Here is a 25015-nt window from a genome sequence, read left to right on the forward strand (position 1 = left end):
TCCTCACTGTATCTTATTTAGAGCATTAAACAGAGGGGAAGTTGTGCTTTTAAGGTATCTGGTGGAGATGTTTCATCTGCATCCAGCAGATCAGGATGCATTACGGACCTCCACAACACACAAGCAAAAGGGACCATTCTGCTGGACTCAGGAATTGCACAGACACAGAGAGTTTCAGTAAGGAGATGATGAAACCATCACGCATCGTGTAACGGAGAGTTAAACAACCAGGGGGTTGTGTGCTGGGGGTCACAAATGTCCCTCCCTTCTCTCCAATTGGAACACTTTTGTCATCTGTGAAGTCACAGACTCTTCATCTTTTTACTTTCAACTGGATTTAGCCAGCAGTTGCTACGCTGTCAATAAATAAGCTAATCAGCACAACGAGGTGATTTCGTAACGGCACATTTCTCAGCAGACCTTGAGAAAGAAGAGGTTTAACGAGCTACGCGATAGATCTGCAGTGCAATTCAGACCCAGCCGCTGCGTTTGGATCAAAGAACGTGCACTGAATGCACAAACCTGGGACTCGTTACAGAAGCTGATCAAATTGTTACAGCCATTGATAAATCATGAATTATGTTTCAACACATTCATGGCTTTAAGAGTTTGGAAAAGGGGAAGATTTTAGAAGCCTACCAGTGGCTAAGGTTTCCATTTCAAGCAGCAACAAAAGCCAGGCCTGAGAGAACAGACTTAACTCTGGCATCTGTTACCAGCAAGAAAGCACTGGGCCACGCAGGATCCGTGTGAGCCATTGAGGTTGGCTGTTTCCATGCATTCTTAGGATGCTTTGAGAAGTGCTCAAGCTATTGGTAACTCAAGATACAGTGACTACATCCTTACCTATTTCTATTTTTTCCAGAGCTTCAAGACTTAACCTTTGGTACTGGTTCACCTTGTCGATCTCATCATCGTAGCTGGAAGAAAAGAATCAGAGCTTAATGCTCCCTACTAGTCGAAACTACAGCTACTAGAAATCAACTACACAGATAAGAGAATGGTAACTTACTAGGCCACGTAGTAGGCAGAATTAGAAAGTAACAGAAGAACATCCACGTCCTTATGAGTGGCATCGATGAGGCTAAGGAAGGGGAAGAAGAATGAATACAGAGGAGCAGGTTTTATTGGCACAGCTGTAACCCACCCCCAGGGTACTTTGGGGACACACTTTTACAACTGAAAGCACCTTACAAGAGGTTTTGGTTATGGTGCGTTATCTCATGACACTGCTACCTCCTCACAGCCGCTAAAAAAACAGCTTAGGTGAGACTTCACAAGACAGAACGTGATTTACCACTAGATTTACCATACAGTAAGTGCATTCACTTAAGAAACACTCTCTCTTAAACCTGCAGTTACCCAATAGCTCAAGCAGATCAGCGACAAGTCCAAAAATAAACAGCTTTGACTAGCTGTCGTAACACCTCGCTTTCCTGGGTTTAGACGCTGAAAGTTCACCCTGCAGAAGATCTAAGCACTGTTCTCCTTTTACAAGGTAGCAACCTCCAAACTTGATATGGACCTTTATCAATGTATTTAGAGTTTATGTTCACCACTCCTCATGACACGAAGTCTAGGCTTTCCTACTACTGAATCGCTTCACAAGAATTCCATCTGGTCTGATACAGCTTTGAAGTCGAGTTACATAAAGCCGTAAGGAACAAAGAGATCCTCAAACAGCCCCTTGTACAACTAAGGGCGATCAGAGATTCTCTTCATGCTACCTGTCCCATTTGGGCAATATTCACTGAATGTCTGCGTTCCTCGGTGACGTCTCAAAGGTGACTCCAGTAGACACTATGTTTAAGGCACTTTGGGAACCAAACCACATGCTTAGAGGACCTTTCCCTTTACAATTATGAGCATCTGATCCCTCCAAGGAGTTCTGTCATTCTACAAAACTGTCCTCTTGATTTCTGCTAACACATCAGCTATCAAAATCACTTAACATCAGCAATAAATAACAGAGGTGTCAGAGTAGCAGTTAAAACAGTTATGACTTTGTCCAACAAACCTTGGGTCACAGTCAATAAGTGCCCATCCTCCATGGAATTTTTCATCATCCGGCAAGAGCAGTTTCATGTAGCTCTGCAGCAGCTGGCTGATCAGCTCCTGATGGCTCCGCAGGTTCTCCTTGTGCATGGCTTCATGCTCTTTCTCTTTGGTAAATATGGAGTAGAGATCCTCTGTTACAGGGATACCCTGCATCAAATCTAAGGAAAAGCCACAGAGTATCAAACAAGAAATCAAGTTAGAAGTGATAAGCAGCAATGGTCTATTGATTACTTTGTAAATTCCTGCCAAATGTTTCATATTTGAAGACAGATACTCTTGAAAAAACAGTAATTCTTTCTGAATAGAAAGTGGCCCAAAGCTGAACGGTCTGTAAGCCCAACACTAATTCCTCTCAGTGAAAAGCAAGAGTTGACTGACCATTTTAAGGAACAGGTGCTACATAAATTTCACTTTGTCTACAAGAGAGACATTACAAGACAGTTAATGCTAAAATGAAGGCAGAAGCTAATTCTTCAATGAGTAACACTGCATGCAGTCCCTCTGAACTGAGTGTTGTTTCATCTCCAAATGCAGAATGACTGCTCCTTACAGTGTCCACCACACAAACACGAACATTATATCCACTCACGGTGCTCTAAAGCGCCAGAAAAATAAGCCAAGCTGATTTTAACGAACCTTTCCAAACCCCACAGTTCAGCTTAGTTCAAATTGTGTTCTTACCTATGACTGCTTGTCTATAAGCATCCCTGAAACGATTCAGGTAGTATCTGTTCGCAGAGTTAACTCCATCCTTCATCACCCCCGCAAGCTTTCTCTCGCCGGTCCTTGTGAAGTCCCCCTGTGACACAGAACACGCGAGTCAGGCACGTACGCAACGCTGGAGCGGCCGTCTCGGCTCAAAAGCTTTGGCACTCAAACTCAGAACTGAATAGATGACAACGCAGAAGTGATGTTCAAGTAACTACTTCACATAGAAGTTGAATAGATTGATTTTCAAAGAGAATCTGCTCCTCTTGGCATTGTTTGACTCTGCAGAGAATCTCAGGCTTTTGGCAGACCTACGACTCTAGATAAAGTCCTAACAGAACACAGTGATCTGGACGTTACGCCAACATTAAAGCAGAGTTTTCAAGACATCAGTCACAAGGATGCTCGAATGCCTTAAAAAACACCCTTATTGCTTGGCCTTTAATTTAAAAAGAACAGTGTCAGAACAACAAAGGAGACCGGAGCTTACTGAAACATGCATCTTCTCTGCTTCTGCTACAAAAACAAGACGTGCATCACCCGCTGAAGGAGGACAGCACGTACCCTCACAAGCTCAGAAACAAAAGGAAGTTGCTAGGCCACAAAAGGTTTAGAACGCGAGTAAAAAGCTGGTTTGGTAGTTAAGACTTCATTAGAGGATTCTGTTTTCAGTGACACTGACCACTGGCACAGAGCGGCTCTAAAAGCCACACCAACTGCTATGAAGAACATCGCAAGTGCGTTTCGCTTTAGTTAAAAGAAATATTACAACTGAACTACAAATAAATTCGAACTACAAGCTTCGACAGAGAGTAGAGAAAGCTTCAGGCAGAACACCTGAAAATTCAGACCTATAAACAGAGTTCTGTGCATCAAAGTTACAAATATTTACAATCGAGACAAGCGCATCAGGCTGGGGTTTATTATGTTTTTAAAAAGATGGATGTAAAAGACGAGTCAAAGTTCCCTAGAGAGATTTCAGAAGAGATTGAAGTGTTCAGCATCTCCATTTGGCAATTTTGCAATGCCAAATACCAGGAATACTAAAAATTGTTCCGCTGCCGAGTACACGCACAGGAAGCGCAAACTATACGACTTCAAAGCAGGAGGACTGAACAGTAAGGAGTTTCACGCCAGATTTGTGACCTTGGTAGACAAACAACATTACAACTAATTAAGAGAAGTCTTTAGGAAAATAGAACTAATCACTATCACCTTCCTACCTACATATCCTGATCTTCAGTCCTTCAGAGTGTTTCTCTGAAGAGAAGGTGTAACTGCTTGCACATGCTTATATTTCAATAGAAATCACACTTAATATAGATGTTAAACTCAGTTACTTTTTGTATCCAGCCATGAAGCAAACAGAATGAAGTTAAACCACAGCCAGCGCTGCCCGGGACACTCAGACACTGAATTATTCCCCAATTCACAAAGTGTGATGCAAAATACTCTTTGACTGAAAGGCCTTACGTCTCTTCAAAATGAACATGCAGAATATTGAGCTGATTTTGGTACGTACAGGAGTTCTCTGCTGGACATAAAACCTGTAACAGAACGTACTGCAATCACCCGAGCGGATAACGCTCCTCACCCAGTACCTTTAGGGCTGCTGTGCCAGCGTACTGCCGGCTGATGGCATCTCCGTTGTTCGCCCAAATTATCTGGTAGATTCTGTTGCATTTCACAGGCAAAGGCTGCTCTGGTGGCATCACACCCAGTTTTTTCAGCTGGAATTCGATACGCACATTAATAAAAGCGTCAAGATAAAAATCATTCTCAATATCAGAACTCAATAAAGAAAACGGGAACACTTGCCAAGCATTTAATTACGTTTTATATATGAAAAAGAAACTAATTCTGCTAATTTGTAAGACTAAATTAATTGCTAGCAATGAATAGCTAATTCATTGTTAAACATCACATCACTGGATGCAGTAGTGATATATTAATTATGGATGTAGCAGTCAATCTTAAAAATTAGCTGACGGAAAACCAGTTACTCTGGATTACTCGAGATGCAGGACGTATTTCTGCTTTCTACAGAGAATTCTCGAAAGAACAGACATCACAAAACTTCAACATGGATAAATATTGATAAATAATGTCTTCTATTGCAAAGGCATTCATGACTAAGGCCTGAACACAAAGAAACGGAATCTCTTCCCAGATATGAGAAAAGGCACATCAGAATCTTCATCTTTTCCTCTGAACACTAAAGCAAATGTGGTGGCACCACCTTCAAACCTGCTCCTCCCCCAAAATAAAACCTTAAAATCACTGCATATGTTGTATTGTTAATGCTTGTGCGTGCTGGACAGTTAATTTAACACTGGTACTGACAGTAAGGTATCCTACTTTTCTACCAACCAGTACTTCAGTTTTGTCCACGGTAAGTCTTGGGTACAAGCTGAACTCCTTTTTACACACTAATTGGTAAAGCAGCAGGTACATAACTGCAATGGAGTCAATAAACGTTAGGTCAGCTGCTGGATATCTTGGACTAAATCACACCCAAAGCTCCATTTACAGCCAATACAAAAAGGCTCCAGCGCTCTGTGCAAGTGAGATGACAATTGGTACCAGTCTGTTCAGACTTCGAAAGCCCCACTGAGCTCCCAGCTGAGGTAACAAGTTCTGTGGTTCCAAGAAAGTGCAAAAGGGAAACCTAAGGGCAATCCTCCACCTTCCACGTCACGTCAGTCACCTTCCGATGCTTAGGGCATTCCAGACATGAATGGATCCCGAACACTGCAGCTATAATAAGAGCGCTATAGCACATCACAAGCTAACGCTACAGCAACAAGGACTGAAGTTTCCTTCACAGTAATCCATATGAAGGATTGCCCTTGAACTCACAAGGCCAACAGCTATAGAAATTCTGTTCTAAAATAACCATGGGATTGTTGGTCCCACCCCTTGTTCCCAATCCTCCATTGTCAGCAGCTCATAAAAGCAGAGGACAAACAGGAACGGGAGGTACAGAACAGAGCCATTCCTTCTTCATCTTCACAAAGGACCCACTTCACCCTCTATCTTTCACTTTAAGCACAGTCAGGTTTGTTCATTTGGGGCAGGGCTGTAAAGTTTCGGTTACAGCACTATTAACTCTTCACAAGGGAAGACAACCTTCCCTGAGCTTCCGTATCAAACGGCAGATGAGGGGCAGAGCAAAGAGGAGGAAGACTTCTCTTTGGAAGGAAGAACTCAGTCTGCTTAGAAATGCCTTCCTCATACAGGGAGAGCTATTCCAGAGCATCGCAGCCAGCTACCTGGGATATTTAAATCAATTATTCCTTTACACACAGAGGAGACAACGAACCTCCCTACCTGCTGCATCACATTATTCCACTTCAAAGCAGCTAAAATAGCACCTGACGTCTAGTTAGATTTTAGTCCTTTAACATCACATTTGGGGAGGGATTTATAGGGGGGAGGCGGTGTGTTTTTAAACTTTGTATTGTGGCACAGCTTCAATTAGAAGGGCTAAATCAAAACAAGAGAATCCTCTCCAAGAGGACTGTGGGCAGTCATTTCCTCTCTGATGAGAACCAGAATTTATTCTGAAACAGTGATGCCAAGTTATTTTAGCTGTACGCATTACTTCCAGCCTCATAGCTCTCCCAAGAACTTGGCAAAGATCCTTTTCAGCATGGGTTACTTTGGCATTTTTCAAACACACACATTTCCCCACGAATAACAATTAAGTTCCACGGTTCTCAATGCTTGAAGAAGTCCATTATACGTGCCTGCTGTTCCATGACCACTCTTGCAATCGCAGCCTGCACAACGTTGGTACGATCCAGGCAGTCCATGCAGTTAACTCTAAAAATCCCTTCCTGTTTGCAAATCACACCAGCTTGATCGACCCTTTCAAGAGAAAAGCAGAGCAAAAGCAGTCAGAGACATTTAAAATCCAGTGTAATTTATCAGCTTGTACAAACAGCAGAAAACATTACACATAAAATACTACTTAACGGCTTCCTTCATCGCCCCAGCACACCCCACTGAGAATTAACTCCTCGTATTCCCACCCATTCTCCTCTTTTGTCTTGGCCAGATATCCAACACATCCTACCGGGGCCACAAACTCGAGGAATCAGACACTGAATCTAATTCACACAGGAGATTTCACTGAATTTCAAAAGCTTAGAAACAACAGCAATAACAGCAACACTTCAGGTAACATACAGGGAGCAGCACGCAGCAACTGGTGACAGACTGCAACCACACTCATTCCTAAAACACACGAGCTTTAATCTCTACAAGCTAAAATGCAAACATGCTGTTTCCAACACTTAAGGTTGGCGTTCTGCAGTTTGTGGGCCAAATACAAAGTGTTCCTCGTTAAATAGATCATATTTAATAAACCCTAAAGTGTTAAACGCAGTAAAGCCTCAGGCAGAACACAGCGTCCGAGAATTTTTGCTGCTACGCGTGTAGAACACCAATATTTCAGAACGCAAAAACTGATGCACAAGGTGGGCACGAAGAGAGGAATATTAAACACACCGGTTATGGCAAAATCAAGGGCTCTGAATATGCACTGGTATATTTTTCTCTACAAATACTTCATACTGGTCTGAAAACAGTGAAGTACCTACCAGCACCACTTCATGTCCAGAATGATATCATGAATGGCATCAGTCAGCGTTTGAACATTTTCAAACTTCATTCCTCGGCTAAAACACAGAATTTCACAGCAGTTAAGTTTGAGTTAAGTAAAGAAAAAACACTACTCTAATTACTTGCAAAGTTAATAAAGATAGCATTGTGGCTAAGTGGGAGAGACAGACATTCAATAAACTTTTAAATAGCAGCCAATATTCAGGAATATTTTCAAGTACAGTTCAGCATTGAAATCCAAGACAAGAGATTCAGATCTTTAAATTCTCAAGAATTTGCATTCTTGGATGCTGCTTCCATAAGGAAGAACAAGCTATTCAGGCATATGCAATATTCTGTTCTCATTTTAGGCACAGTCTGAATGAAAGTAAGCGCTACAGATTAGAAACTGGGATGGCCTGCGCTGCATCACCCGTGAATCTACAGAATAAACACCTGCAGACACATCATCTGCTCCTCCCCCGGTTTTCCACATTGTTCTCTATTCACTCATGCTCACAGTGTGGAAAAGAAACAGTCCTATTTCTGCAGCAGTTTGTAGGAGAAGAGCAAACAAACCAAAATGGGAGCTCATTTAAACAAAAGGGTAACTATCAAATAATTCCAAAGCGCATAGCGCTACTGAAAAGCGGCCTCTTAAAAGCCATTGCTATTTTGAGAAGTTCTTCCCTTCCCCCCACCTCAGAGATATCCACTAATGACATACTTATTCAGTCAGTAATGCTTGCTTTTCCAGGCCAGATGCAATCCCTAGATTAAGTTAGGAAATGAAGATTAAACCAGAGTTTTTAGACCCCGTATTTGTACACAAGCGCAGTCTGCTTGAGGGCAGCAGGAGATCTACATGCCTGCACGACAGAGCACAGGCGTGGGCACGTGCACGCTGCTTCGGACCACGGCAACATCCGAGCAGTCATGAAGAGAGCAACTATTGATACTGAATTAAAACAAAATTCAGTGTATTTCATAACAGAACAATAGCATCAGGGTTGAGAAAGAACCCATCGTACGGCAGGGAAACAAGCCAGTCAGAAGAGGCTTGCAGTAAAGAATTAAAAGCAGAACATTATCATTTGAAAAGCAGATCAGCCACAGCTTTACATTCATAGCGTGTTTAAGGAAACTCTGTCTTAAAATGCATAACAGCTTCTAAGCTTTGCCTAACAAATAACTGCATATTGAACGGGTCAGGGACAAGATCAACAAACAGCAGTGCTCAGTTATCCAAACTTGAACTGTCACAGTGCTTTAGTTTACAACATGCATTCTTCCTGTTTAAAAGAGTGTTTCATGCAAAAGTACAAATAACAATGGCTTTTGTCCTCCCTTCTACTCTCATTTCATGCTAATATTAAGATGCAAAGTGACATTTTTAAAAGGTTTCTTACCAGTGCTCGTGGAAGTCAAATGAAACGTAAGTCAGATTTGCATTGTTGTACAGAAGAACTTGTTTAAGGTAAGCATCTCCAATAATCTTCTCTCTGCCAGCTTGATCCACCAAATTAATAATAACCTGTTTGGAAGTTTAAGTTAACACTCGTCACTTGCTTAGTGCACACCATGAAATAACAAACAACTCAAGAGTTAAAGACTTGTACATAATATCGCAGAAGTAAGTCTGCTAAGGTTCTACCCAAGATCAAATAAGCTCCCACAGTTACCTGCGTGCTTGAATTTTAACACAGAGAATTCACAAGACAGATAAAAAAAGGAGGTTTTAACCCATCACTGTAAGTTATTGCTGGTTTTTAGAGGTTACTTAGAAGGATACTTGAAAAACTCAGTAAAATTCTATTTATGTACCACGTTTCCAATTGTCAATGAGATTCTGAAAAACTCCAACTCATAACGCCAAGGAAAACAAACGAAAAACGTGAACGTTCACCCCAAGATGACTGTTTTATCACATAGCACTCACCTGCTTTTTGTAATTTTTCAGCTGTTCTTCAAAGTGGGCACGAAAACAGGGCATGGTTTCACTTTCACCTGCAAGGCAGAGACACCCTGTTCACCAACAAGCATTAAGTCACGTCCAAATCCATGCACTAGAAAACCAAGATAGCTTTGCTTGAAGTACTTGGATCTACCACATAACACACTGTACACAATTACCTTTAAAGGTCTCTCATCAATTTGCTCAACTTCAACACTGTTTTCTACTACCGTGGGAACTGTTGGAAAAAGCAAACTGGGGACAAGAGTGCTTTCCTGTTCCCCTAGCAGAAAGGACTATTTGTAACAAAAACCTACTCTCCAGTTGATTCAAGGCACCACAGATTGCTCGATGTCTTCATTTCTACCTGTAAACCTATCAAATTAAATGCAATTCCTCACTATTTTTTTAAATTAATCCTATTAGAAAAGGAAGGGGAAAGAAAAGATGGGAAAAAAAGAACTGCTCTGCTCTATAAAGAGACGTCACCACACAAGCTTTCAGTTGGAACTAACGTGTTGCTTCCAAATACTGGGGGGAGGGGATTGGTTTTTATTTCATTCTCCTTACTTCGTGAATTTATTTCCATTTCCACGATCTTCATACCAGATCATGAACATAGCTTCCTTCCAAGAGGAGTTTCTGCTCTACAAAGCTAAACCAAGAGAAGATTCCATTGACCTCTTAAGAAAGCTCAAGCTTTCTTATACCTAGTTCATACAAGCATCAAGCTTTGCCACAGTCTTATCAATAGTCTTACGTAATTTGGCTTTTGCGTTACCTTTGAGTGGAAAAGGCAGCAATTTGGATCTGACAAAGCCCACTAGATAGTAATCAATTTCAATGAAGACAAAAGCATGATACAAAACTGGTGTTATATGACACGTCCATGTTTTCTCACATCGCAATAGCAGTTCTTAACACAGAAGAAACCTCAGCATAAGTTGACTTTGTGGACAAAGATATTTGTAAGACATCAATGTCTAAGCAGGTTCTCAAAAGAGAAAGTCAAATTGTCTCCTTTCCTAGCCCAGAAAACACTGCAACATAAAACAGGTACTTCATTAAATATTGAGGCTTAAGACCTGCTGGAATTGACAATGGACAAGAAGTCAGGGTGCAATTAGAGCAGGAGTTAACTGGAGTCAAGTCATTACTCTCTTTCTTGGCTTTTAGCAAGTGCCACTGAAACACTAGTGGTAAAGCAACACTTCAAGGAACCCATTTCCAAGGGAACTCTGATCTTTAGGTGTTCACTCAAATACTTACTCTTGTCCAGGCGAGGCCGTGGGTTATATCTATATCCAACTTGGCTCCAGAAAACAGGCACAGAGCCTCTTGTTTGTATAAACGAAAGAGTATGATTATGAACATGAATCAATTGCTCTGTCTCAACATAATTTGCTACATTTCCATTTTTATCAACGCCTCTTCGCTTATACCGCATTCCTAGGAGGAATGAGAACAATCAGTTCATATTTAAGTATTAATCTTAAACATTAATAACTTTGGTTACTGTTTTTTACAACAGTAACACAAGAGAGTTCTAGCCAAAATCCATGATCAACGGTACGGTAAAGATAAGGTAAGTGTCTGCACGTGGAGGTTTGTGTGGCCTTCATTCAAAGGGGAGGACATCCCTATTTCAGAACGGATGCAGGTGGTGGCAAGGGATGGGGAGGGAACACGTACAAAGGGTTGGTGGAAGATTCAAGGCTATGGTTTATAGCATGGAAATCCAGTTCCACAGAATGGGAACACAAACAAGTCCTGAAGTAGCACTGGACAAAGGCTTTGAACTGAACCCCAACAGCACTAAATGTGGGCTGAGGGAAATAAGGGAAGAGGTCAGAGACAGGGAAGTAAAAGGAACATAAAACATCCATCAGACATCTTTATAGGGTCACAAAACAAAGCAATTTGTTACCATTTAATTAGAAGGGAGCTTTTAGCCTAAGTCATCAGACACCCTTTACGTGTGTCCTGCCACCAACAGGGGCTGTTACACCAAATCCCAAATTAACCATTGCACAGGAAACTTCGGCTTCCTTATTTCTGCTATCTCAGCTTTTGCAGTCACCAGGCTCCTGCTCTCCTAACCTCACGAGCAGCTCTCTTCCTTTATCTCACGATCTGTTTCCTTAGGGTCTGGGCTATGTTGATAATTTGGTGCAGGGGGTATTTTTTTTCTACATCACAAAAAAGCTCCCTGACACAAACAATCCATGTATTTAACACAGAATCATCTTAGCCTTTCAAACCAGCATTTCCTCTGGTTTGCTAGGGTGCATTTGTTTGTTTTAACTAGAATATTTCAGAAATGAAAACACTCTGAACTCTAGGCTAAAATTATATATTACAGATTAATTAAAAACACAACTTAATCCTATAAGTATTCATAAAAACATTTTATCAATTTACTGAAATGGTCTTTTTGTGTCAAAGGAGAAAGTTCTACACAGTTTATGCTCCGGACTAGCAACCAGATGAGCACGGCGTCATGAATAGTAAGAGGAAATCAATAAGCAATTTACCCTCTGCGATTCAGTTTCTGTATCGGTAAAACAATTCAGTACAAATAAGGCATACTGCAAACTAGACGCTACTGTGAAACCTTCAAATATTGACGCCGACTTGTTCTGAAAAGTAACTTTTCTGGGAATTGGATTAACTGCATTGAAGCAAGCTGCGGTACAAAGGCCACTCCTATATCAGGTTGAGCTCACCAGGGTTTTTTTCTTGTTTCAGTACATTAAAAACCTAATTGTGCAGGAAGAGTCAGAAATGGAGAAAATACCTTAAAAACAAGAAACTGACAGACTGAAAAGGCTTAAGAGGTGGTAAAGCGTGATGCGATTCAGTCTTCCAGTGCTCCCAAGGACAGGGAATATTGTTTCCCTTGCTATTAGAATACATCAAATAAAGTGCATGACCAAAGCATGGCTCTTATTTCACACATCGGCCCTACCTGAATATCTCCCGGGATGCAGACATGCCTTCTCAAGGTTCTGCTCAGCTGCTGCCAAGCCCTCAAAGGAAGACTTGGAAAATCTAACTCCCACCCAGGCCTACTGAAATAGATCAGGACAGAGACATACACAAGGGCCCTCTCGAGGTGCTCTTTGCAAAGACAGATTCTGATGGAATCAGAATCATTTGGTTAGAAAAGATCTTTGAGATCATCAAATCCAAGGTGTTATCTCAGAGCCAATGCCCTCGGATACCTTCAGCACCCAGGAGCAGAGCAGCGAAGCTCACTCCAGACCCACTCTAACCAGCCATAGGCACTCCAGCTTTTTCCTTCCCTCCTACAGGCAGGAAAGGCTGAAGCGCACGCTCTGACAAGAGCTGACCATCTCCCTCAACACCACGGCACTCTGCCAAGTTTATCTTTATCCCTCTCCGCTGTTCAGGAACAATCCCAATGCCTTGAGCTATGTTTGCCTACCAGCTCTGTGCCGACTCCGGCGTGAAATAAGTGCCACCAGAAATGTCGGATGAATGTCATCTACACAAGTTGATTCCTGCGGAGGAGTTTCAGGACTGCTCTTATCATCATCAGAAGATTCACTATAGTTTACTACAAGCTCTTCAATTTGCACAAATCCTTGTATGATGGGTATAATCCAGAAGTCCACTTCAGCGTTCTGAAGGTTACAAAAAACATTTACATTCTCGTTGGTTCTACATTACCTACAATCATTTCTGCCATTTCTCATGTTTATAAACAGTTGCTTCACACGCTTTTCATGTTTTAAGAATTTCTTGCCGTATCCTTATTTCAGAACTTCTCCTCATTATTGTTTTCCCTCATCTTTCCAGCATTAGCCACACAGGTTTTAAATTGGGAACAAGCAACCAACTTAAAATTTGTCTGTGGAAATTAAGCAAGCTGAATCAAGGCACAGCAAAAACCTCTTCTCTGCTCCCAGCTATCTAGGGATAGATGAGAACCCCACAGTTTAAAAAGCTTCTTTTCCCCTTTTCCCAAACAGAGTCTTCATACAATATCACATCTGATGTTTAAACACATTAAAAGCTTAAAGTAGTAACTTCTCCTGTCAAAGAGAAAGCCAATCAGTTCAGACAGAGCAGCAAATACTGGTTTCTGCTTTAAGGCAGCTTTGTATATTAGGTTTGTATAGGTAAATAGCTAAAAATTTCAAAGTGAAATGCTGTTATAGCCTGTTTTCCACACCAGCTTTATCTGGGCCAACTTTGTACCTAAGCCAATTGGTTCAGGGCTCTGCACATTACTGCTCTGTCATCCTAAAATCTCAGTTTCTTAAAGAGAATTTAGATCCCAGTTCCATACTAATTCAAGGTTATCCACTTATACCTTATAATAAAAATAAAACTAAACTCCTGCGCTATATGCAACCTTTCACAGCCCAGCTGGGTTCACCCTGCTCTGACTCCATAAGCATTAAGAGTATAAAAAAATTATTAACGAAAGGGAGGCAGGGCATAAGGCAAGATGTCCACTGTCATCCTTAAAAGAACCTAAGATTTGACCTAGCCTAGTTAGTAACTCAGTCCTTTATCTAGAAGGCAATTTAAAATGAAGTGAACTTATGCATTGAAGAAAAGGACTGGTTGTTCTATGTTTCATTGTTTGCAAATGCTCTCTCTACTACTCTAAATAGCTCTTCAGAATAACTTGTTCTACACTATAGTTACACTTATCAGCTGCTCTGTTCAAGAAGGCAAACAGTATTCTCCACTTAGGGAGGCAAAAATCCTGTCTTAAAATTTTGGAATGCAGAGTTTCTTTCTTTTCTGACTCCTCTTTACCAAATAGTCAGTTCTGTCCAGGGATAACTGATGTCACAGACAAATACACCTTAAATCAACTTTCAGAAATCAGCACAAATGTATCATACATCAAGTTACTCTGCATTGGTTTACTGTAATCAAGTTTTAAGTTGAGTTGATGATCATTCATTAGCAATGATCACAGCCTAAGTGGCTCAGGGAAGAAGGGAATGCCAGCTGCTTGGCTTCAGGAGGCACAGCCCTCGTCCTGGACTGGCTGCCAAGCAGGTTTTTAAGTAAACTTGTATGAGGCCTTAAGTCAACATTTCAACTAAAACTAAAGAACCATTCTCATAATACACATAGATGTTGTTAGAAATAAGACTCACATCAATGCTGACGAGATCTTCAATCATGTGCTTGTTCCAAAAGAATCTGTCATCAACCTGTTTGTAGCGAAAACAGCAGGTTTTGCAGTATTTTATTTAAGGCTGGGCTTTGGTAAAGACATCAATGTTATTCACTAAACTGTACATACAAATTGAGCGGTCACTGCTTTTGAATACAACAGCCTCGCTCAAGATGAGCTGCTGGAAGCTTTTGTTTCATTCCCTTGCACTGAGGCTGGTTACACGGCAATATCATAGAACCACAGGACAGTTTCAGTTGGAAAGGACCACAAAAGCTCATCCAGTTCCACCCCCTGCCATGGGCAAGGACACTTCCCACTGGATCAGGGGCTCCAAGCCCCATCCAACCTGGCCTGGAACCCCTCCAGGGATGGGGCAGCCACCGCTGCTCTGGGCAACCTGGGCCAGGCTGTCACAACCCTCATAGGAAAACATTTCTTCCCAAGATCGCATCCCAATCTCCCCTCTTTCAGCTTAAGTTGCTGATCTCCAGTTTCTGTAGACCATACCAGCAGAGAATGTGACTGGCCAAGTTTGCACCACTCATTATTGAACAGCGCATCTCTCAAAAGGAAAAAAACAAATAACCCACTTACTCTTCGCCAGAGTGGTAGGTTCGTTTTCTCACACGCGCTCTGCCTCTGCACAGAATTGGTTAGGTCATAGGTCAGGCTGTAGTAAAAGGAGTCTGAATCCATAAACATCTTGAATAACTCCTCCAATAATCTCTTCTCCAGCTTCTCCTTCTCTTTGCTTTCTTTAATCTGAAAGAAATGTAACGGCTTTAAGTCTTTCTCTTCGACTGAACAGGGCCCCTGCCACATTTGCTAAATGCCACTGCCAACCTTGTAGGACAAACATTTTCCCGTTGAGAAACAGAATATTAAAACCCCTAGCAGAGAAAAACCCAAGGGACAGCACCTTCAGGAAAACCATCCTATTACTTTTAGCAGTAGTCATTCCAAGCCATCAGACTACAACACTCTTCAAGCTTAGATTCAAGCAGCATGTTTCAGTCTCAAGAGTCTCAGAAATATCACATTTACCGGTTCTAATTTTATAGGACTTTATAACCCGAGCCATTACGGTGCTAAAAGCATTTTGATAAGACTGCATTGTGTCCTCTGAAGAACTGAGCAACAGATTTTGTCTCCAATTCTGTATTACACAAGACAGGTTCATACAGAGTAAATCGTGGAAGAGGACAATCCAACCAGCAGCTGATCCTGGTAAGAGGCACTATTAATAATTCTGTTGAAATTACACAATTACCAAAATGAAGAATCCTAGAAGTGCAATAGTTAAATAAACAAAAATGAAATTTAACTTCAAGGCAGTAGTTACACTCTGCACTTTTTCACTCATTCTCTTTTTACACATTAGCACCCCATTTATCATCCACCACAACCTCTGAATTATCAACTAAATATCTGGAAAAAACAGTAAAACAGTAGACAGCTTTACCTTCTTTTTATTTGGAGCAGACACATTTGATTTAATTTGAGTAAGAGTCTTCAGCAGAAACTTGGTGTCGTCTGGTGACTGGGTGATCTTCTCTGGCTTGTTTATCCCAAAGTGGTGCTTTTTACAGAGCTAAACAATGACACTGAATTAAAGCCAATACTTAAATACTCTTTAACAACTGAAAGGATATTTGAAGTCCACAAAAGCAAGACTGCAATGTTCACAAACCTATGGGAGGCACCAAAACCTGCATGTTCCCCTTTTATTTATTTATAGCACAGTTCTCCCTCTTTTTTATATGAGGCGTTTTCTCCTGCCTCAATTTGACAGATTGATCCAGATCCACCTCAACTTCTGTTCTCATATGATCTGTTACTCAATGACACTAAGTAAATTTTGTCCTTGTTTTCAAGGGTCTTTAAGACACTTGGCTATAATTTTATTCTCACTTTCCTTCCTAGCAAAACTTGTGATTTCTATTTAAAATAAAACTTTCAACAAAAAAACCCCCACCATTTCAAAAGCACAAAACGTTCAATACTTCTGCACAGCCCAGGAAAAGGAGATAAGAGGCAGGTGTTTAACTATTATATTTCACCTTTCAATTTCACTGCAGAAGGGGGAAAAGTCCAGATTCATTGAAGAAAGTCATACCTCTAATTCCAGATCCTGAGGTTCTGTTTCAGAAAGCGGAATCACTGCAATCTTGGTTATTTTGCAAACCTCATGGTCTCCAGGAAGTTTGCCAATCAATGCTTTCTGACGAATTAAAAGTAGCCACCACGGTAAATCTGTAAAAAGATCAGTAGATGCTTTGATTTGCCCATCAGGCATTCGCTGCGATTAGTCTGGCAGGAGCTTCTCCCCAGCGCAAAACCCCTGCCAGGAACCACTGGGCTAGAAGCCTCCAGCGGGTGCTGAGCAGCTGTTGCTGTTTCGTTATTGTGCATCACCATAAAAATAAACAAAAGCACTCTAAAACCCAATACTTACTCAGTCTCTAATAGAATCAGATGTTAAAGAATTGGCCCAGACAGTGGGTAACTCTGCTTTATTCACAACTCATAGTTGGGCCATCACCTCAGTGAGTGGCAAAGACCCACAAAAATCAAAACAATAGATAGGCTTTTGCAAGACATTATACAATTGATCTTTTCTTTTGAGACGTTCTTGGTGTAAGTCCATCTCGGTCATCCATCTTAGCTGTTCTTTATTGTCTCACCTCCGTTCTCCTTCAGAAGCGATGCTGCAGCAGATCACAGTCACGCTCTGGTCATAAAAGTCACTTATCTTTTCTTGCAACAACTTTTCATTTCTACCCACCTTTTCACTTCAAAGAAAACCCTCAGGTTGTTCCATTAACCTATATTTAATCTATGCCTAGACTTAATTTTAAGTAACCTTTCCTGAACACACTATTCTTTTATCACGCCTTAAATCTGTAACCTACGACTGACATTTCTTAGCTTTTCCGTGGATTCGGCTGACTGGGTTTAAAACCAGCCGTGGAAGGGGCTGTACAGAGGACAGCAGAGTAGCACTGCCATGGTTTGTATAAACAGATCAGTCCCAAACGCTTGTTTCTGTTATTGTCTAATAGGATATCGCATCCATTAAAGTCAGTACTGCTAAGGACTAGCTCAAAAACCAAGTTTTTCTTTCACAGAGATTAACTATTTCATAGACTTATCCATTAGAGGTAAAGTGACCAGTGCAACGAGGCAATGTCCAGGATGATGCACGTGCCCACCGGTGGTGGTGTGATTTGAAAAGCATAGCTGGAGCTCAGATAACGAGCTAAGACATTCCCTTTGTACCTTCTGTCACACATAAAACAGCAAACCAGGCAGACACGGGTAACATCTGATTACAAGAAACCTGGTGAGCGAGCACGGACTGCATCATAAAGCAGCTCATGTATGTTTAAAGCTTCACAGCATCATTCCTGAAGTACACGTGCCTAAGGGGTGCAAACGAGCTAAAGAGTAACAGGTAAGATAACAAAGATAACAGGTCCATCCCGTGCACACATCCAATCTACAACAGTTGCACTCACCGCTTCAACTCTTACCATTGCCTCCAACATCCCACCTAGCAGCCAGGAAGGTGAGGTGGGAACGACAAGAGAGAAGTGGAGGAAAACAGGGCAGATCCTGTGCGACAGTGAGGGGGCCAACAGGTAAGAAAACCCTTTCAAATGAGGGGAAACTGAATTGCTGCTAAAAGCACCACACTTTCTATACTGCTTTCCAGCAGGCAAAAGCAAGTGTCTTTAGAAACCCAGAGCAATCCAAGCACAGCAGAAGGGTGCTACAACAGGACATCCAGACAGACATTCCTGCCGGGCACTTCATGGTCTTACCTGTTTCCATCTACAGAGGGTTAACCACACAACTTACTGCTGGGAGGAGATCACCAGTGTGCAGCAACAAACAAAACAGAGACTCTGTTAAGGAAGGATCCCGCCTAGAGCTCCAGTGAAATAACTAGTATCATTCCATTGGAAAAAAGGTATAGTGCAAAGGCATTTCTAGACAGAAACACTTTGGTGAAAAGTGGAAAACAGAATCACAAAATGGTTTGGGTGGGAAGGGACCTCAAAGCTCATCAAGTCGCACCCGACACCTCCCACTGGATCAGGGGCTCCAAGCCCCATCCAACCTGGCCTGGAACCCCTCCAGGGATGGGGCAGCCACCACTGCTCTGGACAACCTGGGCCAGGGCCTCCCCACCCTCATCGAGAAGAATTTCTTCCTAATGTCCAAGACTTCCACTTGCTCTTCGCAATTAACAAACCCTGGTAGTGGTAAACAAGAACTTGGGCTTAATACAGCCACTTCAGTTCTGTATCCTTTTATCCTTTAAAAAAAAAGGCAAAGTCATCCTGGTGTTCATTTCCAGACCCTGTTTGTATTACAGCCAGAACCACAGAACATGGAAAGAAAACAGGAATTTCCCAGCAGATCAAAAGAAAACAGTCAGGAAGTAATTACGCAGTTAAGGGATGCCCTGCAGTAAAAGCTCCAACAACAGCCATAGAAGCAGCACATTATAATTGCCAGCAGTATCTAAATAACTGAATCCCTAAACAATGTGCTTCTGCAGTTAAAATAAAGTAATTTCACAGAACAGCTTTTGAAAAAAAAAATACTTTTGTTAATGTCTGGTCAATGTGGGAGGCATGGACCGTACAGGACAAACACTGGAGCTACCCATCATTCCAGAAGAGTGCGTGTTTTAAGTCATCTCTTCAGATCTGATACTCATTTTTAGTGTTCCATGAACTCTGGCAGAGCAGACGGCAACATCTAATTTAAAGTACTCTATCTAAAGTAAGCCATTACTTCCCACTGCTCACTAAACCAGGAATTCAGCTCCTCCTTTGCTCCACCACTGTCAGCACACCCCAATGTTTATTGTTTCTAACCCTTCCCAAACAATACAGCAGTTTCCCCAAGAGCATTTGCAGTAACTTTCCTTAAATTGTGCATGAGATTACTATAAATGCTGCTTTTTGCAAGTATTTTGATTTTAGCCAGGAAACTCCGTGCTACCGTTTTCTTATTTTTTTGTTACTTGAATTACTTAAAATATTCTTTTAGCACACGACTCATTTTTAAGTTGATTGGACGACGCTGGAAATAGCAGCACTGAAGATATTCCAGATGCTGAACCGCTCCTTGTTTCAATGGAGACTCAGAGACATGGTAACAAAAGAGCTTTCCTTTCCCGGGGACAGGGCAGAGAAACTGCAGTTCTCTTCTGTTCACTGAGTCGATGCAACCTTGCCAGCAGCATTTAATTTGGGTCTTGAATTAATCAGCACTAGAAGAGCACAATAAATTGATACAAGTACAGGCATTAAACCGCATTGGAGTGTGCTGTGACCAAGACACAAACGTGATGGCAATGATTGAGTTAAATGAGCTTTCTGATCTTTACAGTGTCGGGGCAGGAGAGGAGAAATCAGAGCAACAAGAGCTCCAGATCAGCTCTGGGAGAAAAGCATTTCACGCAGCGCCCGCAGCACCGTATCCTCGCTAAGTCTAGACATAATGGTTCACCAATATTAAATATTTATACAACTTCTGCTGATGAAGTTTCCAGGTGACACGGATTGGTACAAGAATAAATAATGAAGACAGGTTACTGTTACAGACTGCTGGATGGTTGAGCTGGCGGATTTCATAAAGCTGCACATATGATCAAGAAAGAGGTGACTGACAGCAGTCTGAGCAGACCTGTGTAGTCCCTGTCAGTCAGTCCTCTGGCTTTGGAGGACGTCCATCAGCCTCTGCCAGCAGATTCAAGGAGCAGCAGTTTTCAGCAGAATAAGGATAAATAGCTAGCGATTGTATCTTCCTTCAGACATTTAAAGGTAGAAGATAAATGTCTATTTACAGGACAGTTGCATCACTGACTACCAGCGTATCTACAAGAAGTCTGCTTCTTGTGATGGCATCATCTGAGCAAGGCAAAGAGGGAACAAAAGGCTCCCACAGGCGTAAGCAGCAACGGAATGGAGTGCCTGGAGGAACATAATTGTTTCAGAAGCTCTGCAGACCACACAGAAAGAAGATCAGCTATCAGGCTTATTACCTGATAATGTTAATTTACTTGACAACAGCAAGCTGGCACCCATAGAAGTGCCACATGCTGGGCAAAGCTTCACCTAAGCTTTCATCCGCAGAGGCAATCTCTCACAATAAGCACACGTGCAACGACATTTGGTTGCCGTAACGTACAAGATCTTCTGTAACACATTTAATAAGGGCTCCCCTTCAAAGGTTTTTATACCAGACTCCCTAGAAAGAGGGGGAAGGCCGTTGTGTACTTTAGTATTTGGTTACAAACAAAAAAACAACCAACACACAAAATAAAACGTGCTAGAAACAATCACTGAGCGCTTTCCCACAGCAGAAAGAGGTCACCGCTGGAGTTTGGCCATCATTTCTCATGAACAGCACACTCTGAACAGCACAACCTGGATGGGAAGAGAACGTAAGATGGCAAAGTCTGAACCACATGCTATCATTCGACCTGAAAAAGGATGGCTGAGTAGATCTCTAGTATGAGCACAGGCAAAAATACCAGGTGAAAGTCAAAGAAGATAAAGCAATGGAATTGGAAAGAGGATACGATCTCAAGTTTCGTGGGGAGATGTGCTATGAGCTATTACTCTCAGAAATGAGACCCAGGGGTGACAGTAACTACGGAGCCAAGCATTTCCTACAACCAGATCAGCCTCACGCAGTGATGTACCAGGCCCTGCTTCCTTCCTCCCGCATTGTTCCTTTGCCACTGTCATCCTGACTAATCTGCTTCTATTCAACAGACCACAAACATCTGATCCATTCCAGCCCTTCATCCATCCTGCTCTCCTGGAATACCCTTGAAACCTTACCTGTATTGATCACATTGCCAGGCACTACTTTAAATGCAGGGTCTGAGCAGTCACAAAAGGAACAGCACACGATAGGTGATACAGAGTTTATGGCCAGCTTTCCTGCCAGCAAGTAGATACCCAGAGCTCTACTGGCAGAACAATCTTTCTAGTCAAAGCTGATATACATCAAAATATTTATTAAGGCTACGGGAATTTACAGCTGACTTAGATTAAAAGAGCATTGACCTTATTTTACAGGAAAGAGTAACTAGAACAAGTTAAAGACATTAAAAGACAATGCATTCTATGTCTGCTTTTACTTTATAGCTGTCTTATATTGACCTACAACCAAGTTTAAATGTTCCTTTTACTTTCAAATAGTCACCTACATCATAGGAAGTAATCATCCTCCCGAGTTTCACAGAGCATTAAGAATCCAAGCCCTGTATTTGTTTTCGCACTGCGCTGAGGGAGAACAACAAAAAGCTGCTTGAAAGGATTATTCAAAAAGACGCAAGAATTCTATGCGCCTCAGAGAGGACTTCAAACACAAATTTCTTAGTGAACCCCGTTCCCTGTTTCTACAAGACAGTGATAAACCAAAATACATTCCTGGAAGGCAGAGGGAATTTGTACCGGCAGCTACACTATAATCACCGTGACAAGCGCACGTGGTCGCGAAGCACTCCTCCATGCCAAAGAACACTACAGAATTCTATCTGAGCTACACGGTATTGTTTGTAGTATCACTGACTTCAAAACGAAGGCTATTAATGGTAAAAAAGACAGACAACAGCACAGGCACGTACCTGTATGAAGCTGAACTTTACCAATGACTCCCTCCACCAGGCCCAGGCAGATGGGATTCCAAGCCAAGAGTAGATCAGTGGCTGCAAAAAACAAACAAAGGTCCTGGTTTTCAAAGGTAAACTCTAGTGGCAGTTGTTTTCTCCACTTTCCACACCTTAAAGGGTAGAAAATACATCACATTCCTGCAATAAGATATACATGCCGTTCAGTTTTTGCCTGTTACCAAGTAGTTATGACCGAGTTAAGTTTCCAATGTAAAGCCCTACCCCGGATATTTCAGAAAAAATAAGTAATTGTTTTGGGCTTCGGTAACTCAGTTTAATGGAGGCTGAATTCTTCTAATATCCACCTGTATGTAACTTAAATGAAATTCTACATGGCTACAGTGAACTCAAGTACAGGTCATCACGTCAATAACAGCCCCCGATACCCAGCAGATGTCAACCTCCAGCCCCAGCTCTCTCCCATACCTACTCAATTACTATGTTTCACATCCTCTTCCTATATACATGCACACACTCTTTCATTATAACACTCAACAACTACATGGAATAACAAAGTACATGAAATTGAGGTCCAGGTTTCCAGTTCCCCTTCTGTTAAGAAATTCCAGTGAACCGTGTAGGAAGTAGAAGAGAAAGCAGGAAGGCGACACTACCAACTTTCTGATTCCTGATGGGCACTGTGCTCCACAGGCATTCAAGCTTGACACAAGTCAGTATAAACACAAGGAGCATCCTGCAGTAACACAGCACACACTGTTGATAAGAGTTGATACGAGCCTCTAACAGTGGTGTAGTACCTGCTCAAGAGTTCAGGACTGTGGGAAAGAAGAAATTTCCCAAGTCAAATACTTCTAAGCAAAACCAAATCCTTAAAAGCAAGTGATATCTGTGTAAAAGAATAAACTCTCAATGGCAAATTAGAAGAGAAGGTTTTTCTGTACCACAGAGGACAAGAAGCTCATTATTATCTACCAAAACTCACTTGTTTCAAGGTAGAAGAGTTTATCTGGTTTTAACAGCCAGACAGATATTTTAGCTCTTGGCATACGTAGACGAAGATTTGAAAGAACAAACTCACCAAGATATTAAGATATGAAGACTACAAATTGTCCACCTACACACAATTTACTTACAACACCTTAGTTCTTTCTTCAAAGTCTGAGATCTGCAGGTGACAACTGACAGTCAGTCTGACAGTTAATATGTGCTTATTTTCAAAGGCTGTATCCTCCCCGAAATATCTGTCTGTAACTGAGACTCTGCTGTTTCAAGAATGCACACTTACGCTGTCAGCATAACATTCAGTAGTAACCAAGACTCAGCTAGTTTCATCACTGACTACAAGCATTCACATGCAATACAATAGAAATGCTTTAAGTCGGAGGACCAATCTAAATCAAACTCGTTTAAATGGAATGCATCACACATGCCTGTATGCAGACAGGTGAGAATTAACAGATCGTGGTAGCAGGATTTAAAGTGATGTCTTCAGGAGGTGGTACAGAGCTACAATTAATGTGTGTAACCGGGCTTTATGATTTAATGGGCTGTACCCGCACAGAAACTCCTGGATCTTCTTGTTTCACTGTAAGAGTGCTACAGACAGTAACCTGGTGTGCACAGAACCCAGTGTCAATCATACCATAGCTAAATAAAGTTCTTAAGGAGACTAATATAGGTAGAGGAGCACCAGGAAATAAGCAACAGTGGCTATGACGACAGTGTGAACAGTTTGATTTACCCTCAAACCTTGCTGAAGTACCTAAACTCATCCTGTATCCGTATGCCAAAGAGTTGTGCCCATAAAGAACAAGTTCTAGGACAGCCCATGTTCAGAGGTTTGGTCCAAATAACAGGCAAGAACATCTGAGTAGAAAATCTGCATTATCAAACTTAGAGGAAAGAAGAACACATGCAGATTTCCTCACTCCCAAATTTCCTTCTTTCTTTCCCAGTTCACCCACACAATCCCAGAGCCTTGTCGTCACCCCAGGAATTCTCTACGACTGCACTGTCTCGTGTCATCGAGCTTGAGCCACCTTTGCAATTGAATTTCGCATTCATATTCTGTTGCGAGATGTAGAAACCAGCTAGATACATCATCTAGCAGTCAAAACCAGGCAGGAACAGGAGGCATTTAAAGAAGCAAACCACTGAGGGTTCACCATAGCTACTACAAACCCAGGAACCCAGAATACCATCTCGGTCTTTTTAAACCACTGACTTCCTGCTATGACAAGGCACACTAGTAGGAAAGCTTAGTAAGGGAGGTTTTCCGTTAGAGCTTCAAAGAGCTACTTGAGGAAACAAGATTTTGTTTTAAAAACGGATATAAAAACAGTGGTGTTGACTTGCCTGCAAAAGGACATAAGGAAACTGGTAACAGGGACCGTAGGGCAAGCAGGTCTTAGGCAGCCGTTCTATCCGTTTTGTGGGTCCCAGTGACGCATGCAGCCCTACACACAGCCACAGCCGTGCCCAGGGCTGCCACAGGAACAGTCTCCCTAGCGGCACAAACACAATGAGAACTGACTCTATACTGCGACTCCTCTGCGCTCACTTCAAGTATCGATGAGCTTTGGGGGAAAAGAGAATGCATTTGGCATGCAATGCACATTACACCTGAAAAGCTTAAAGACATCAAAGGTGGATCCACCAGCTACGCAGCACCGGCTCTCCAGAGACGTTGATTATCAAGTTACCAACAATGAAGGCAATTGTTGAAATAACGTTTTCCTTGGGGAAGGCAGGGCATGGAGGGGGGGGGAAAGACATATTTAGCAACACTTGACATTAACATGGCTTTTTCAGTGTCTAAGAAGAATACAGATGACAACAAGTCTTACAGGAGAAATGCCTG

General features: G+C 41.9%; 1 protein-coding gene across 4 annotated transcripts in view; it reads right to left on the bottom strand.

Annotated features, from left to right (window-relative positions):
• INPP5F (inositol polyphosphate-5-phosphatase F) overlaps nucleotides 1-25015 on the bottom strand; it is a 42908-nt gene that overhangs the window by 5243 nt on the left and 12650 nt on the right. For 2 of the 4 annotated variants that reach the window (XM_054071573.1, XM_054071574.1), the window contains exons 2-17: nucleotides 22150-22230; nucleotides 16609-16745; nucleotides 15955-16083; nucleotides 15087-15254; nucleotides 14470-14526; nucleotides 12774-12972; nucleotides 10595-10774; nucleotides 9311-9378; nucleotides 8781-8905; nucleotides 7371-7448; nucleotides 6516-6636; nucleotides 4368-4496; nucleotides 2740-2857; nucleotides 2018-2216; nucleotides 1013-1084; nucleotides 847-920 (exon numbers count right to left, since the gene is read on the bottom strand). In XM_054071573.1, the coding sequence (XP_053927548.1) occupies nucleotides 847-920; nucleotides 1013-1084; nucleotides 2018-2216; nucleotides 2740-2857; nucleotides 4368-4496; nucleotides 6516-6636; nucleotides 7371-7448; nucleotides 8781-8905; nucleotides 9311-9378; nucleotides 10595-10774; nucleotides 12774-12972; nucleotides 14470-14526; nucleotides 15087-15254; nucleotides 15955-16083; nucleotides 16609-16745; nucleotides 22150-22230 (1935 nt within the window). Of the gene's footprint in view, nucleotides 1-846; nucleotides 921-1012; nucleotides 1085-2017; nucleotides 2217-2739; nucleotides 2858-4367; nucleotides 4497-6515; nucleotides 6637-7370; nucleotides 7449-8780; nucleotides 8906-9310; nucleotides 9379-10594; nucleotides 10775-12773; nucleotides 12973-14469; nucleotides 14527-15086; nucleotides 15255-15954; nucleotides 16084-16608; nucleotides 16746-22149; nucleotides 22231-25015 lie in introns of those variants that run through there. The other 2 variants (XM_054071575.1, XM_054071576.1) reach the window with 2 other exon arrangements.

This window comes from Cuculus canorus, chromosome 7, assembly GCF_017976375.1.
Source record: "Cuculus canorus isolate bCucCan1 chromosome 7, bCucCan1.pri, whole genome shotgun sequence".
NCBI classification, from domain to species: Eukaryota; Metazoa; Chordata; class Aves; order Cuculiformes; family Cuculidae; genus Cuculus; species Cuculus canorus.